Consider the following 15,579-nt stretch of genomic DNA (forward strand, 5'->3'; position numbering starts at 1 on the left):
TCTATTTTTTTGGAAAATTTTTCCCCTTTTAAAAAAAAAAAAAAAAAAAAAAAAAAAAAAAAATCATTTTGTACATGGGTGCAATAGGCGCAATTATTTATTCATTTTTTAACAAAATGCGACACATTTTGGAATTCAACTGTTAATTACTGGAAAAAAACAACAGAAATCTAAAATTAGGTATTACTTTCATAAGGTATTAAGGGAAAATTAAATCTGCTAAAAAAAACAAAAAAACAAACAAACTGTCCTTTCACCATATCTTAAACAAGTCCAGTGCTGCTCAAAGCTTTTAACCCTCCAGCGGTCTTCAGAGATGAGATCATTTAGACCCCGCAAGCCTTTAACACTGTGTGCAGTCTGACGGGGTCGCACCGACTCTTTGTGCAATTTTACAAGTTTTTTTTTTTTTTTTTTTTTTTGTGTGTGTGGTTTTGGAAATTGATGGTCTGACCGGACAACCTGCTGCTTCACCCTGTCTGTGACATTTGCTCCTGAGCGTTAAATATTCAGAATTATTCAGAATCTTAACATTGTATATGCTGTTTAATTAATTTGTGTAGTACTTATAAAAAAAAAAAGCTAAGTGAGTTGCTTTTCTATAATAAATGTTTGGGGACTGGAATTATTTAGTTTTTTTTTTTCTAAATTAGTCTTGGATGTTGCAAAGACTATCCAAAATATTTTCAAATTTAATGCAGATTTTAAAATGAACAGCAACAATTTATACATGTTTTTTTTTTCTTTCTCCGTGACGCATTTTCTGACTGATGACTTGACTGATGTGAATTCTTACAGATGGACAAGAGACAAGGATTTAATAGTACTGTCATGATCTTGATTATGATGACCACAGTTTCAGGTTGTTGCAGTCAGGTAACACAATGAGAGGGTCACGTTTTACACAATTTTATTAACATTATCATAACCTCTGTAACGGTGACTGGTCCATAACTATCTGTAATCTATGGTTACGTGTCCTAATCTGCTCGCAATCTCAAGGTACTTGAGATTTTTGTCAGTGATTGTGTCTGAATTATTCAACATATCTACATAAGGTCTTAACAAGTAGAAAATAAACTTTTTAGTTAGTTTAAAGTATGTGAATAACTTCTTCAACTTAGGGTTTATTGCACAACTCAAAGTCAAGTGAGCCACTGAAACTGAAATCTTTCCAACATTTTTTTATTTGAAAGGGTAAAAAAAAAGAAAAAAAAAAAAAGAAAAATCAATAAATTCATAACTAAAACATTCCCGGTTTTATCAAGTCTCAAAAAACTGAATTAAATGAAATCATAATTTGAATTCCTGTCTTTAATCTCTTCCATGTAGGGAAGGATAACCCACGACACATTGAAGCTCAACATGCAGAAGAGTTGCTTAAATATCATAAGGCCATAAAACATACAGTGCACTTAGGGAACTACGAGTTTCACTAATGAAACCCAGATGCTGCAAAAGACACATGTCCAATAATGCAAAAGTTTCGTTCTTCATTCACGCATTCCAGCACTTGTTAAAGGTGAAATCGTTTGGCACAAATTGTCACACTGCCTTGTCAAGAAATAAATAAACAAAGAGGGTGCTAAGCCAGTAAGAGGACAGATAGTGGGATTGATGACTCTCAATTAGAGGAGGCCCAGTGGCCGGGCTAATGCCATAATGATTTATCCATGGTGTGCCGCTGCCTTTGTTGATCAACCTGATATATGTTAATCCAAAGCTCAGGCATGATTGGAATCCAAAACAAAAGACTCTGTGAAGGCGGGGATTAACAATGATGCTAAATGAAAAGAAACGGGCACGGCATGGAGACGGGGAAAGAAAAAAGTGTAAACATCAGGAATAATGGCTGCCGTGTTTGGATTAAAGGGGTTATTTGGAATCTTGCCAGGATTACAGATGCATCTGTGTCAAGGACATGTTTGTGTTTCTGAAGGCGAAAGAATCTTCATTGTCTGAGAGCCTATCAAGTGTCTGTGAATAATGAGCAAAAAAGTTGACGCATGATGCCATATAGAAATGTTCTTGTAAACTGAAATTATCTCCTTTGTCATTGTTGACGTAAACATGTGAACTGTACCTCAAAATAATCCGCCTCTATTTGGACTATTCAGGAATAGTCCAAATAAATATGCATGCATGTTTATTTGTGGTGTTCGTGTCCACACGTAGAAAGTATGAAGCTGGTTCCAGCTGATACTGTGAGGACCCACTGTCAAATCGTCAGCTGCAGCGGGACTCTCTCCGAGACGTTTTGAGCCCTGGTGTAACATTTTCAGAGAGTCTGCGTTTCGGCAGACTTTGCCTCAGGGAATTGCCCACAGTTCATAGCTTCATGACAAGTACGGCCCAGAGGCACAAAGTAAAAACAAACCAAAAAGAAAGTGTACTGGTGCAAAGATGGACGTTCTTTAGCATGTATACTTGAAGTTTAAGGGGAAAAAAAACAAAAAAGACCAAAAAAAAAACTCTTGAACATCCTACAGGTGTTCAATTTTAAATACAAAATCTTCATCCAAAATCATCATCGAGTCTGATAACAAAGAACAGGCCAGAAAATGTATCAATTGAAATGGAGGAGGAGAGAAGAACAGATGACATGACCGAAAAGTGGCACTGTTAATGCCATTCTGAGTAATAAATGTTTGGCTCCTAAATAAAGATGTAATCATCGTAGAAGTGTTGATTGTGGGTCGCTGTTAGTTCCAAAACATTACCTCACAAATGGAAAGCGTTTATAATTTCGCTATAACATTTGAGTATGTCTGCAGCTATTCACTGAAGAAACTACAAATCTGTTTTCAAAACCATGTTTAAAAAAATCCTTTTTGATAAAACCTACAGCCATAGCAGCTGAAGTTTTCCTGTCCATTTATGCATTTTTTCACCGTCTCCATTACAGACAGCTCACCTGGCCCAGTGCTTCTGTGCCTTTTTCTGGTTAGATTTGAACTGATTCTGGCCTGAAGTGGATTGTATATAATTTGATATGAATTGGACCTCTTTGACTTGTAAAGTGTCTAGACAAAGTTTAGCTGCCCTAACTTTATGTACTAACTTGTAGCATAATAACAAGAGCAGTGAAATTTTAAAATGGTTGAATTGTTTAGTTGTCAATTAAGAGCCAACTTCCCAGTCTGCTACACTGGAGTATGTGAGGTGTGAGGATACATTATTCCACAACACGGAGCACAAACAGGCTCATGAGCTTTAACATCACAAATGGAAACACATTCACAATGTGTGAACACAGCTTAACGTAGGAGCACGGCTTGTTACGATCCAACAACAGAAAACACATACGGCACAAAAAACAAAAAAACACATGTTCACACCTACTGTGTTAGATTGGAGAGCCACCAATACATTTACAACATCCTTCCAGTTTAAAAGAGGCAACACATACTAAGCAATCACAGCACCGTGTTTACAAATTAATAAATTAAGAAGTATTGGGAGCAACAAATAAAAGTTGTGTGCGGCTATAAAGAAAATGTGGCTCGACATGTCACACTTTCTTTACCTGCATTTCAAACCAACTTTGAAATGCAGGTAAAGACGACACATACGTGGATGAATCCGTCATAAACGAGTTCACTAAAAATATATCTGTGCGGAAAAGTTCAACAGATTTCTTGTTAAAAACAAGAGAACATTAAAACATAAAAGAAAAATTATGTGTGAAAAAAGGTGAAAAAAGGTACAACGAAACTGATCTCTTTAGTTTTCGGGTGGCATTGAACTATAAAGACGGCGAGATCCCCAATGATGTTACCGATTTTTTATTTTTCATAAACTTTCAAAACACTCAAACAATTGTTACACATGGTCATAATGGGGTATCTGTGTGCAAAACTGTAACATAAAATGTGGAAAAACAGAGCACTTTAAGTACTTTCCAGATAAATATTCAAGCACATAAAGTTGTGTTTATAGCTCACACCACACACTTGTTACTTTGACGCGCTCTAGAAGTATCACGCTGTGGCCATAAAATGTCTTAATTTCTTTAAGAAAACCTTTGTTTTTATTTTTTTCCAAAGTAAGATTAGGTTTTTCAAAAATAAACTACAGTAATAAAGTTGCAGACAAAGGTAGATACCACACTCTGCTAACGGTCTGGAGAGTCTCACCTGAGCTCAGAGTCGTCGCTGTGAATGGTGACGGTCTGAGGCACATTAAAGGGATTCTTCAGGACAAACTCCATGTATTCAGCAGAGCCCAGGCTGGCATAGAGGAGGTGTTGTGTGGTGATGGCCTGGCTCAGCATGCTCGCAATTCCCTCTGCTTTGCTGTACTCGTCGCTGGGTTGATGTTCTCTGATCAGCCGAGTTGCTGGATTTAGACCCTGACACCAGAAAAACACCACCAAAGGACTGATAAATGTTTCATAGTGGCATCATACTACACACCATCGTGGTCGTCACCCAAAATGTTCTCTGTGAACTGCTACGACAGTTTCCAGAGCAGTTTTGTGATCAGTCTTGATCTTCTGCGCAGCGTACTTGTGCAGCAGCTCATGGCTCTAACGCTCTCAGAGCAGAGTGTTCAGTTAATGACTTTGTGGAGTAAAATGTCATCACTACTGGTAGAAACACTGGCCAATGTACAACCAGTAAAACTCAGGTTGCACTAAATCAATAATTTTCTCCATGACCTTTCGGTGACTATTTCAAGACATATTTTAACACTTCACTGCTTCTCCACTGATTGCTTTCTTTCTACACAACACAGTACAGTTTGGATAAATGTTTTGCCAACCCAGCAGGCAGGCTTACTGCTGCAGACTCTCCGTCTACGTCAAGCGTCTGGAATAAAAACTAGGTATTCCAATTTAACAAAGAACAGCCATATTTGGGAGTGTTAAATACTGGAAATATTTTTCTAAAAGTGTTGTCAAAATGTCTTTTTGATTTTAAAAGCATACACATAAACACATGCATGTGCGTGTGGGCATGCATGTGTGTGTGTATGTCACTTGTTTTGGAGCTTGTACTCTGCTAAGAAATGAAACGCTGATTTTTCAAAAATGTTTAGCAACAAAATTATTAGCAAATCATACATATTAAACATGTTGGTATGTAAAACAGCAGACGGTCATTCTTACCAGAGTGACTCCTAACACTGACCTGCATTCTCTCATGTGTCAAAAGTCACTATAAGTTTCTGTGTGGCATCGTGTTCATTTCGCTGACCTTACCAGTAGTAAAGTCGGACATTACCATAACATTGGCTGCTGTTGTGTTCTCTTTAGCCTCCAGTCGATGCACTGCAGCCATGCAGTCCAGCTTTCGCCGTCTGCTGTCGCTGTTCAGGCTTTGTGCTTCAGGGATGATGTCCCGAGCTCTGATCCTGTTTCTGTTCAGCAGCACCAGCTCTCCATCCAGCCTGTGTTCTCGAGCCGTGTTCCTAGCTGCCAAGTAAAAACAGGCCGAATAGAATCTGTTCTCCTCATGTTGATAATGATGATGCATTTTCCTTGTTCACACCTTTCAACACACCCAAATGACACTTTGGAAGAAAAATAACAAGAATACAAATAAAAACAGATGGAGATAAAATGTTTGACTATGATCTCCACATTTTCAAGTGAGAAGATTCTCTGATGCCTTCTTTTGCCTCAGTGATTATGTAGTTATCAATTATTTTCATTTATTCAAGTGGACCAGTCACAGCATTATGAAAGTATTTAAACAAAGCTTAAACTACAGTGTTGACTTCCAGAAAACAATCCCCCCCCCTATTCCTAAGCTTGGAGAGAGTCTACATTTTCGCAATGGGGAAAATTAACCTAGTCTCACTGAATGCAGTCATAAATCATAAAAAAATGAGCAGCGCAAAGGAAGAAAACAGTACTTGGTACAACGGTAAATTGCATAAGAGACAGAGTGAGCTGTAAAGTGGGCCTTTATTTAGGCTCTTCAGGAGCATTACCTCCTGTGTTTGCTGTACACCAGACATTAGACCTTTTTTAATTCCCCGCACACTCAGTTTTCTACAGCAATCTGGGAACATCTCCTGTGCGTTAACCCAGTTCTGTTTGGTTTTGTACAAGTGGTAGAACAAACTTTTTAATGCTTCTGCATTTGCTAGTATTTTGTCCATTGGAAGTGGATTTTTTTTACATGCCACATACTTTGCTTGTAGCTGATCAGTGCTTTCTGCTGCACCACATACAACTAACAAACTGAAGTCACTTGCTTGTATCCTGCTTTCTTTGAGCATTTTGTTTTTTAAGTTTCTACCATTTTGCAAAAGAATCTTAAAGTTCACTTTCACAATATTGCACCATGTAAAATGCTGAATAGATTAGTTTAACCAAACTAATTATAAGTATTTAAGCTAACCAAAGGAATTGGCAAGATGAAAATTAGCAGAAGAAAAGGTTTTGTGTTTGCTAAGTTGAAGGAACACCTTGAACATGAACAGTCACAACAAAACAAACATATTGGTAATTCTGACACAAAAGGAATTTAGCTGTTTTAATTTTTGTAGATTATTAGGGAATGTAGTTGTCAGAAGTGCAAGATTAATTTATATAAGAGCCATTTCTCATTGTGGCAGATTTGACTCACTTTCTGATCTGCAAGTTCCACACAGGTAGGATTTTTGAATACTTATAGTCATCTTACACAACCCCACTCTAAGAAGATTATATTTCTTTAACCAGCAACTTTTTCTCAAGTATTAAAGTTTTTCAAGTTTGTTTCAGCCTGTTTATATGAAGTTTCCATCTACTTGTGCATAAATTTTCTTTGGGTATCTCAGATTGCTCCCTCACCTCAAACAGACGCTTTTCATGTTTTTTTTTGTTTTTTTGGCCAAACTGCCCTCACAAGTCTGAACAAAGTGTTTGTTAACCAAGTGATAGATGGCTACATTTCCAGGGTGTACTCAAGACCTACATGATTTCAAACAGAACAAAGTTGGGATACGAACTGGAAGAGTGGATGGAACATTTTATTTTTATTATTTTTTTAAGGCTTTGTTGGCTCTAGTGGCTTTTATTTGAAAGTAGTTTGACAGGAAAGAAGGTTATGAAAGAGGGAGGAGACAAATGTCACCAGGCCGGAAATCAAACCTGCGACCATCGGCAAGAGGACGAAGGCGTCAATTCATGGGCTGTGCCATGCCCCTGCGCTACCACGGCACCCTGGATGGAACATTTTAAAACCAATAAACAAACATTGCTAATCTTTTTTATTGGACTTAATTAATCCTGGATAAATTTGGGGTATTACAAAACTTTCCCTGTGAAGAATATTTCTAGGTTGTATGGTTCCAAGCAAACTCTTTGATGTCTGCTATTCTTTTCTTCCCCCCCCCCCCCTACTCATATGACTCCTTATCCTTAGACATTTTTCCAAGTCTCATCAAAGCCGTATCAGGCTGGGAGCCAGTGGGCTAACCTGATAGTGTCTGGCTATCCTTCACAGCCACCGGCAGGAAGAAGTGGGGCAGGAGAGTGACACAAAAACACACACACACACACGCACACATACATACACCACCCAATGGTGTGTAGCTTCTCTGCTCACTCCGTCTTGCTGCTGTGACTGGACTCCAGTGAAGGCAATTAGGCAAACTGTATGCTTAACTGGCACACCAAGGTGAAGGAAGGAGAGAATGTAAAAGAGACAATAAGTGGGTACGCTGTGGTGGGGAAGATATGTAAGAAACAGAGCAAACAGTGAGCAGCCTGTGTTTGCATAGCAACAAGAGGTGTGAGTAACTGATTGCCACAGTGTGTAAAGCGATTGTGAGGTGAACCTGCCCATGAAACAATTTGTAAATATGTTTTTATACACAGAATCTGAGCTACATTGAGCTTCTTAGCAGCATAACTGTTTATCAGTGCTTTGGTCACAGTGAATAAAGCTAAAATATTTGTGAAATGACGCATCATTTCTGCAGGCCAGTTTGCAATTCTATACCTGTCAGATGCATTTTGTATCACACTGTGCAATTATATGCTTGTTTTATATGTCTTATGCGAAACCTCGGACTCTGTGAGTGTGTGCGCTTCAGAAATGGTTAAAATTCGAGGCAAATTTACCAATAGCAAGCCAGTTGACTGATGATGGCTCGCTTAATTGAGGGAAAAATTGGTTTCCCCCCTGTGTGTTTGTGTGCCTTTGCTAAGGCTATGCTTGCACACACAGACACACACAGTCAAAAAAAACAAAAAAAAAACACACACACAAACAGGATTGTGGCTAACCACTAGAGATGCCTGTGCAAGCTCAATTAGCCTGAAAATTGAGTGGTTCGCCGGTGCAGCCAATAGAAAGAATGTGAAATGTATCTGACTGAGCCGATCAAGGCGGCGGCAGCAGCACAGTCAACGCCCAAATAAAAGACGCTAATTCCTCTGTGACTGAGGCTCCACTCAAACATGGGCTCAGACACACACTGATAGCTGAGTGGAGACACTGCAATGTGCAATAACCTGACTCAGAGGTAAACAAAGTTGTTAGTACTTATGGTAAAGGTTAGGAATAAATGCACTTGTTACTGCAGTAGCAAAATTTTACATTGAAAACTGAAACAAGTCCTACATTCAAATTGATTATTGTTAATAAAATTAATGTCAATGGATAGCTGACAGAATTATTGGTGCCTCTAAATGCTTCTGAAAATGTTTTCAGTTGTACTTTGTATATTTTTAAGGTGATCAGAATTTGTAGAAACCTTTCATTACTGACCAATGATGCATTACATGATGACACGGTTTTAAAAAGGCAACTATTGGACTTTTTTCTACATTATAAGGAATGTTTGGGAGTCATGTAAGAAACAACAAAACACATTCCTGTCCCACCATTAAAATATTTATAAACTCTACTGTAACCTCATTTGTAGTCATGTTTGTTTGTTTTTTTTGGTTTTTTTGGTCAGATTAGATTAATGCTAAGCTTTTTCGCAACATTTCACTATATTTGAAAAAGTACCTCGTGCCGACTTAAGTAAGGTGGAGGGTATGTGATGCTGTGGGCCTGCTTCTCTTCCAAATGACCCAGTCAACATTATCAGAGTGCATCTCTATGAATGCTTTAAAATATTGGATCATTTTACAGAGAAATTGAGCTGCCTCTACCAGTAAATTCAAGGCTTATATAAAATGCGAGGAGTGAGACATAGAAAACAAAGCACACAGAGAAACTAAAACCATCTAGAGAGATTGTGAAAAGAGGAATGGTCAGAGATGCCTCTTCCTTTATGTTGTTGTCACTTGTTATAAGGTTTTATTTTTCAAACTAATAGAGCTTGAGATTAAGCTACTGCAACCAAATAATCTATTTTGTTTAAACATTTTTTCCCCAGTGGCAGCAACTAATTTGTTGGTGCATTAAAACATCTTAAGCTTGATGTGCTGACCGTTAAGTTGAAGGATGTTTCGGGTTGACAGGCTTCCTCCTCTAAAGCCGGTGGTGACTTCACGAGGCGTGATGATGTGAGAATAAGACGATATCCCATTCGCTGCCCTCTTCCTGCTGGGGTCAGCTGGACATCCTGCAGGAAACAAACGGCAAAGTTATCACTGTAAGTGTGTGATGACAGCCATCAACACTCTGGTGAACCTCAACTTTAAAGTTGAAACAGATCAAAATTGTTTGTCTTTCAGGAGCAGGAGACACTTGAAGTGCCGCAAATCCGATGTCAGGCCACTTTTGTAGAAATGAGAGATAAACAGATTCCTGTAGCATTAAAAGTCATTTTTAACTCTCTGTATCACTTCTATGCGACAGGTCAACTTTTAACATAAGCTCAACACAAATACTGTATTTGTGTTGAAATTTTGTGTATCAGCTAGCACAAATGTAAATGAAATGTAAATGAAATGTACATTGGAAATATTTTTAAACCAATACGTTTGTGCTTGTGTAAATGTACGCAATAACAAATTACAGGCAACAACGTAATATCAGTATGCAGGTGAGAGAGTAATAATCCAAGATGTAAGAGACAATGGGGTGTACAAACATGATCAACACTACTGATGAAGAAGAAAAACTAACTATGTCAAATACATTTGTACCACAGAAAACCGAACACCTCATGTTCTTTAACTATTAGGCTTCTCTGACAAATTATGTAGACTAACATCATTTTCTTATCTCAAACCTGCTGAGATCCTGTGGAGGCTTCATGAAAAAAAAAAAAATTGTAAGTATGAAGAGCAAAACACCTGAAAACAGAAACTGAGAAGCAATATAAGAGCTACAAAAAAGTTAAAAAACAGCAACAACTTCGCATAATTATTTGGGGAAATTTACTGCTTATATAAAATATATAAAAGAAGCTGTTATCAATGTCATTAGTTTTTTATCCATGCTCACTGTTTATTAGTGTTTTTATATGTAAAATATCCTGCTGATTCTTTAGAGAAAAAACATTGGAATCTGCCTGAGGACACCAGCAGGGGCTCCACAAATAGATCTTATCTCAGTTTGATTTCAGATAGTTTAGTTTGACGAGAATGTGTTGCCCCAGTTTTCCCAGCAAGTTTTCTTGCTTCTTTTCACTGAGACTCGTGTCTATAAGCAAGTATGACAACACAGAAAGCAAATTCAGTTTTATTAAGACAAATTTGTCTCTTGATGTTTGATCACACACTGCATTCTTAGGTCACCATCAGTGTGAGTCTGTGGTAGAGGCACAATTATCCACAGAATTAGCATCTGTACAACAGCTGTACCTTAGCATGAAGTTTTTGACATATCAAGCCAGAATAGGATCCAAAGTAAATAAATAAATAAATAAATAAATAAATAAATAAATAAATAAATAAATAAATGTGCTTGGTTTAGGAGTTATTTATTCAAAACAGCTTTTAAGGCAACAACTTTTTCAAAAAGTCCAAAAGTTTGCGGTTGTCATTTGGAGCTTGAAAGTGTCACTGGGCTTTTGTGTAACGCTCAAATGGAATGTAGAAGAAAACGGATTGAAATTGGTTGTAGATGCCAGACAGATGTGTTTGTGAAAATCCTAGTATATCAGCAGTTTATCAAGTGCTCAAAGAACCATGGACTGATAGACAGTTGTCTGGAAAACAGAAACTATCCAGTGAGCAGCAGTTGTGTGAACGCCTTGTTGATGTCAGAGGTCACAGAATAGGCCGACTGCTTCAAGTTAGTACAAGAGCAACGGAGGCAAATAACCGTGTGTTACAACCAAGTACAGAGAAACTTATTGAACCTCGAAGTGTGCAGGTGACAGTAGCTGAAGACTACACTAGGCACCTCTCCTGTTAGCAAACAGCAGGGTGCAAAGGCTACAATTCAAACAGGTTTACTAAAATTGGACAGTAACACATTGGAAGTGTCTCAGGTCCTGATCTCAGTTTCAACATTCAGCTAGTAGAGTCAGAATCTATCTTCTGTAAACCGTTTGGACTGTGGTGGTAGTTTAATAGAGTGAAAGATTGTTTTCTCTGCACACTTTGTACCGTACTGTTGCTGACTGTGTCCATCTTCTTATAACCCCGGTGTTCCCATCTTCTGATGGCTACCTCGAGTGGTGCTTTGTGCCACTCGAAAGCTGAAAAAATCTCAAATTGGTTTCTGGAACCTGAACACTAGATCACTGTACTCCAATAGCCTCCAGTGTCACCACATCTCAATTCCACAATGCACATTTGGGATGTGATGGAATGCCACGTCTGCATCATGAATGTGAAGTTGATACATTTGTAGTGACGGCAAGAATCTGCCATGTTAATGAAGACCAAAACCTCTCAGGAATGTAAAACTTAGTAGTCGCTGTTGAGATCTTATTGAGAGCCTCATCTGTTCTTGCAATTTGCACTCCATCGAGTATTGCAAGTATAAGAAGTCAGCATTTACTTACTCAGTTAGCGAGGCTGCAGTGAGCTGATTAACAGAGGTACCTTTCCCAGCTTGCCGACTGTAAATTAAATTCCCATTTTTAACAATGTGAATGATGATTGCAAAGGCTCAATCAGCTACTCTGAATCACCGTTGTTAAATACAGCATCAGTATTTTCGCACAATTTTAAGCCTAAGAGCTTAATTTGAAACAAATTAGACCTAATCTACAGCCGCTGCCGGACAAAGAAGGTAGAAGTAAAACTGATCAAAGTGAACTCAGTTTTTCCTCAATGTTTCCAGGCCCTAAATCTCAGTATGCCAAAAATGAGGTGCAAACCTGAAACAAATGTAGCATTTTCTGAGGAGCTGTGCAGCTCCCCGTTCAGGGTGCACTCTCATCGCGTATGAAATGTAGCGAGAGCAGCAATTAACTGCCTCTTCTGCCCAGAACTGACACATCAGATAGCTTGCAGGAGTTTCAGAGGGGAAGCCAAAAGCATCCTCCAAATCTTTCAAAGGAGAATCCTTTCATCAACAAACAGATAATAGGCAGCGGCTAAATGAATAATGTGGAGTCGGTGTTGCTATGCAAACAGAGGCAGACGGTGCTGTTCTGCAGATTAATGGGAGAGGTGTCTGCCATCCCAAAGCATTTTCCTCATCATCCATCACCCTACACTGGCCACACCGTTCAGTCGGGTGCATTTGCCCGAGTTATATTTCCTCAAATATTGGTGTGAACATATCACTTATGCTGTAGAGTTTAGAGAGCACATCCAATCAAAAGCAAATGTCTTATTCCCAGTTCCTCGTTGCAGATTTTTCCATCCGTTATTCTTACTGTGAAGATATCGCATCTATGGTAGGTTTTTGTTTAATTATCATCACCATCAAACATAAGATGGTGTTACAAGTAGGTAATAAAAATAATGCGATGATGAGGAACCAAAATTATTTGGATGTCGATGCAAGTATGGATGTCTTGCTCTCAGTCATATAAACCATCCACAGCTACTGAATCAAACACAGAAATTCAAACTTCAATAGAGAGAGTGTTGCACACTGTGTGGAGAAGAAAATTCGTGAACAAAGACTCAGGAGGTTGAAGTCTATCAAATTTATCAACTGCCTGACGCTGCCGCATGACAACAGCCCTACCACCTCATTTGCCCTGCTAGCAGTTCTTGAGGTTAAGGCCAAAACAAGCCACTGATTTGCTGGCCTCCAGAACAAATGAGAGCGAGCGCCAGGGGGGTTTCAAAGTAGCCTGCGGTATTCGATTTCTTCTGCTTCGCCATTCCGGGCCACTGACCTTTCAAAATAAGCAGATTCAGCCTCACCTTAAGGCTAACGGCAAGTCTGATATAGTCTGGCGTAATTGTGCCAGCAGTGAGAGCTTTTAATGACGGAGAGATACTTCATGTGGGCTGTCATCTATAGCCAGACTAACGGCCAGGTAAATTTCACTGATATTTTGTCCCAATTGTGGCAGTATTGAGGAAAAGAAAATTCTACTCTCTCCAGCTGCAAAAGTCAGTTTCTTCAGGGCTTATCAGGCCGCTGCAGATGAGCAGCACTGTCAGGTCTGCACAAGGCTCTAATCGCCCGTTTCCACTGTGCTAAAGCAGATATACGCTTCCTGCTTGTGTGTCCTTCTGCGCGTCCTGTGTGTTAGTTGTGGAGGAAATCGGACTTAGAAAGAAAGAATACAGATTCAACAGAGTCAGCAATATTATTTCATACAAATAACATTTTTTAAAAAAAATCACAGAATTTTTCTGAAAGAACATTTAGTGATTTTAAATAAGATGCAAAAGTCTGAGTTTACCACAAGACCCACAGACCTTTCATAGAACTATATTAACTGTGTCTATGGTTGAATTTGGCATTAAATTTGTAAATACAACTATTTTTTTTTTACCAACATTTATGAAAAACTTTCAAACCAACAAAGATTTGAATTTGTGATTTCATTTTTATCAATCTTTGAGGACCATCAACCTTATTCCTCAATCCCATAAGGCTTTAAGTGGACTTTATTGACAACTGCACCAGCATTGTTACATTTAAACAACCAATCACTTTTGCACAGGAAAAAATGGCTAAACAGAATAATATCGCACTACCAGTCCCTACATCTGTCAAGTATGTATGATTAGATGCCAACAGAAACAAGTCTGCTGCAGCTGATATCATGCCAGATGATGCTAATATGGTAATTCCTATAAGAACACCACCAGGAATAGAGTGGATATTTACAAAAGGTATAGAGAAAGACCATCAAGACTTATCAAGTTACCCAGTAAGAGAGAGAGAGAAAAAAAAAAACACAAGCAGTGACACTTTACATTAAAAAACAAACTACATGCCACTTGTGCAGCAGGACAGGTCTGCTAGTGAACACACAGCAAAGACATCACATCACCCTCCAGTGTCATAGACTATGCATGAAGCTGTTGAAGAGGAGAGCTGCTTCAGTGACAGACTGCTGCATCCTAAGTGCAGAAAAGAGGGTTATTGCAGATCCTTCCTCCCAGCAGTAGTTATATTTTATAATATCACTGCTCCCAACAAACTCAATAGGTGTTGATATCCCTGCTGGTATTTGCACAGCTTTCTCCTTTCAAATAACATTTCCATTCTTGTTTGCACATCTCTGCTGTTGCACAGTTTTTATCACTTGTTGCAAACAGTCTGTTTTTAATTCGCAAATAAGCAAGTACACTTTGTAAAGCTTTGCATATACCTTTTTAAATAACATGAGCACTGTTAAAGGCTGTAATTTAGAACTTACAATACATCATGTTGTTCTTCTGTTTTCATAGAATTTATATCTTCAGTTTTGTGTGAATGCACATGCTTCGATTGCCTGTCAGCTTGCTACTGTCACACCAAACATTTCCCCACTGTGGGACAATAAAGGATATTTCTATTCTATTCTGTCAGTCTGATCTGAGAAATGCGTTAATCAACAGAATGTGATGCAGAGACCACGCTGAGGAAGACCCGTGGTGGTGGATTAAGGTGTATGCTGTGAAAAGGCAAAGTGATCTGTAATGGCAGTTTGTGTTGGTGTGTTTATTGAGAAAGTACGATCTGAATATCTGACTGATGTTAGATCACAAAGGATTAGGAAGCGTTAACAATCTGCCATAGAGGAAACATCATGGGGTCGTTCATGGGACAAATTCGATGCATTTTAATGTACTTCTGATCAAACAGCTGACATAACTTTATCCTGATATATGCAGAGAAAACAAAAGGGAGTAGATAATAACTATCATTGTTCCTGGAAAACATTTCACACACAGAGATGTGTCTAGAAACTAACGATAGATTAGTAATTTTTAATGAGCCACTGTTGAGTCAACATTATCTCTCAAAAAGCTTTGGGCTTCAGATCACAAAGAAATCATGGATTGAAAGATTACTCGTTATTCGCTCTCTGCTCCTGAAGCTGTTTATACGTCAGGATAATTCTGCTTTGACCAAATGCAAATCTGCTCATCAAACATTCTTATTAAATATGTCTGCTTTTTGTCTCAGCCTTTATTGAATGTATTGTGGTTTTGTGGATAAAAATCAGTTTTGTAGATTCAATAATTAGTCTTAAAATGCAAGCCAGCAGTTGTTATAGCTTAACCATTCTGGATCTGCTCAGTCAATTGTCTGGTAGTCGTTCTTGTTTGCTAAAAGACTGCAGCTGTTTCAACAAAACAAAGATTTTTATTACTTAATCCCTCTA

The 15,579-nt window shown here is 38.4% G+C and overlaps 1 protein-coding gene across 2 annotated transcripts in view; it reads right to left on the minus strand.

Moving 5' to 3' along the window:
• nphp4 (nephronophthisis 4) overlaps positions 1–15,579 on the minus strand; it is a 106,756-nt gene that overhangs the window by 32,639 nt on the left and 58,538 nt on the right. For both annotated transcript variants that reach the window (XM_015051833.1, XM_015051834.1), the window contains 3 exons: positions 9,382–9,516; positions 5,226–5,416; positions 4,137–4,351 (listed from right to left, as the gene is read on the minus strand). In XM_015051833.1, coding sequence (XP_014907319.1) covers positions 4,137–4,351; positions 5,226–5,416; positions 9,382–9,516 — 541 coding nt within the window. The remainder of the gene's footprint in view (positions 1–4,136; positions 4,352–5,225; positions 5,417–9,381; positions 9,517–15,579) is intronic.

This window comes from Poecilia latipinna, unplaced genomic scaffold (assembly GCF_001443285.1).
Source record: "Poecilia latipinna isolate Pla-1442-1.1 unplaced genomic scaffold, P_latipinna-1.0 Scaffold1069, whole genome shotgun sequence".
Taxonomy (NCBI): Eukaryota; Metazoa; Chordata; class Actinopteri; order Cyprinodontiformes; family Poeciliidae; genus Poecilia; species Poecilia latipinna.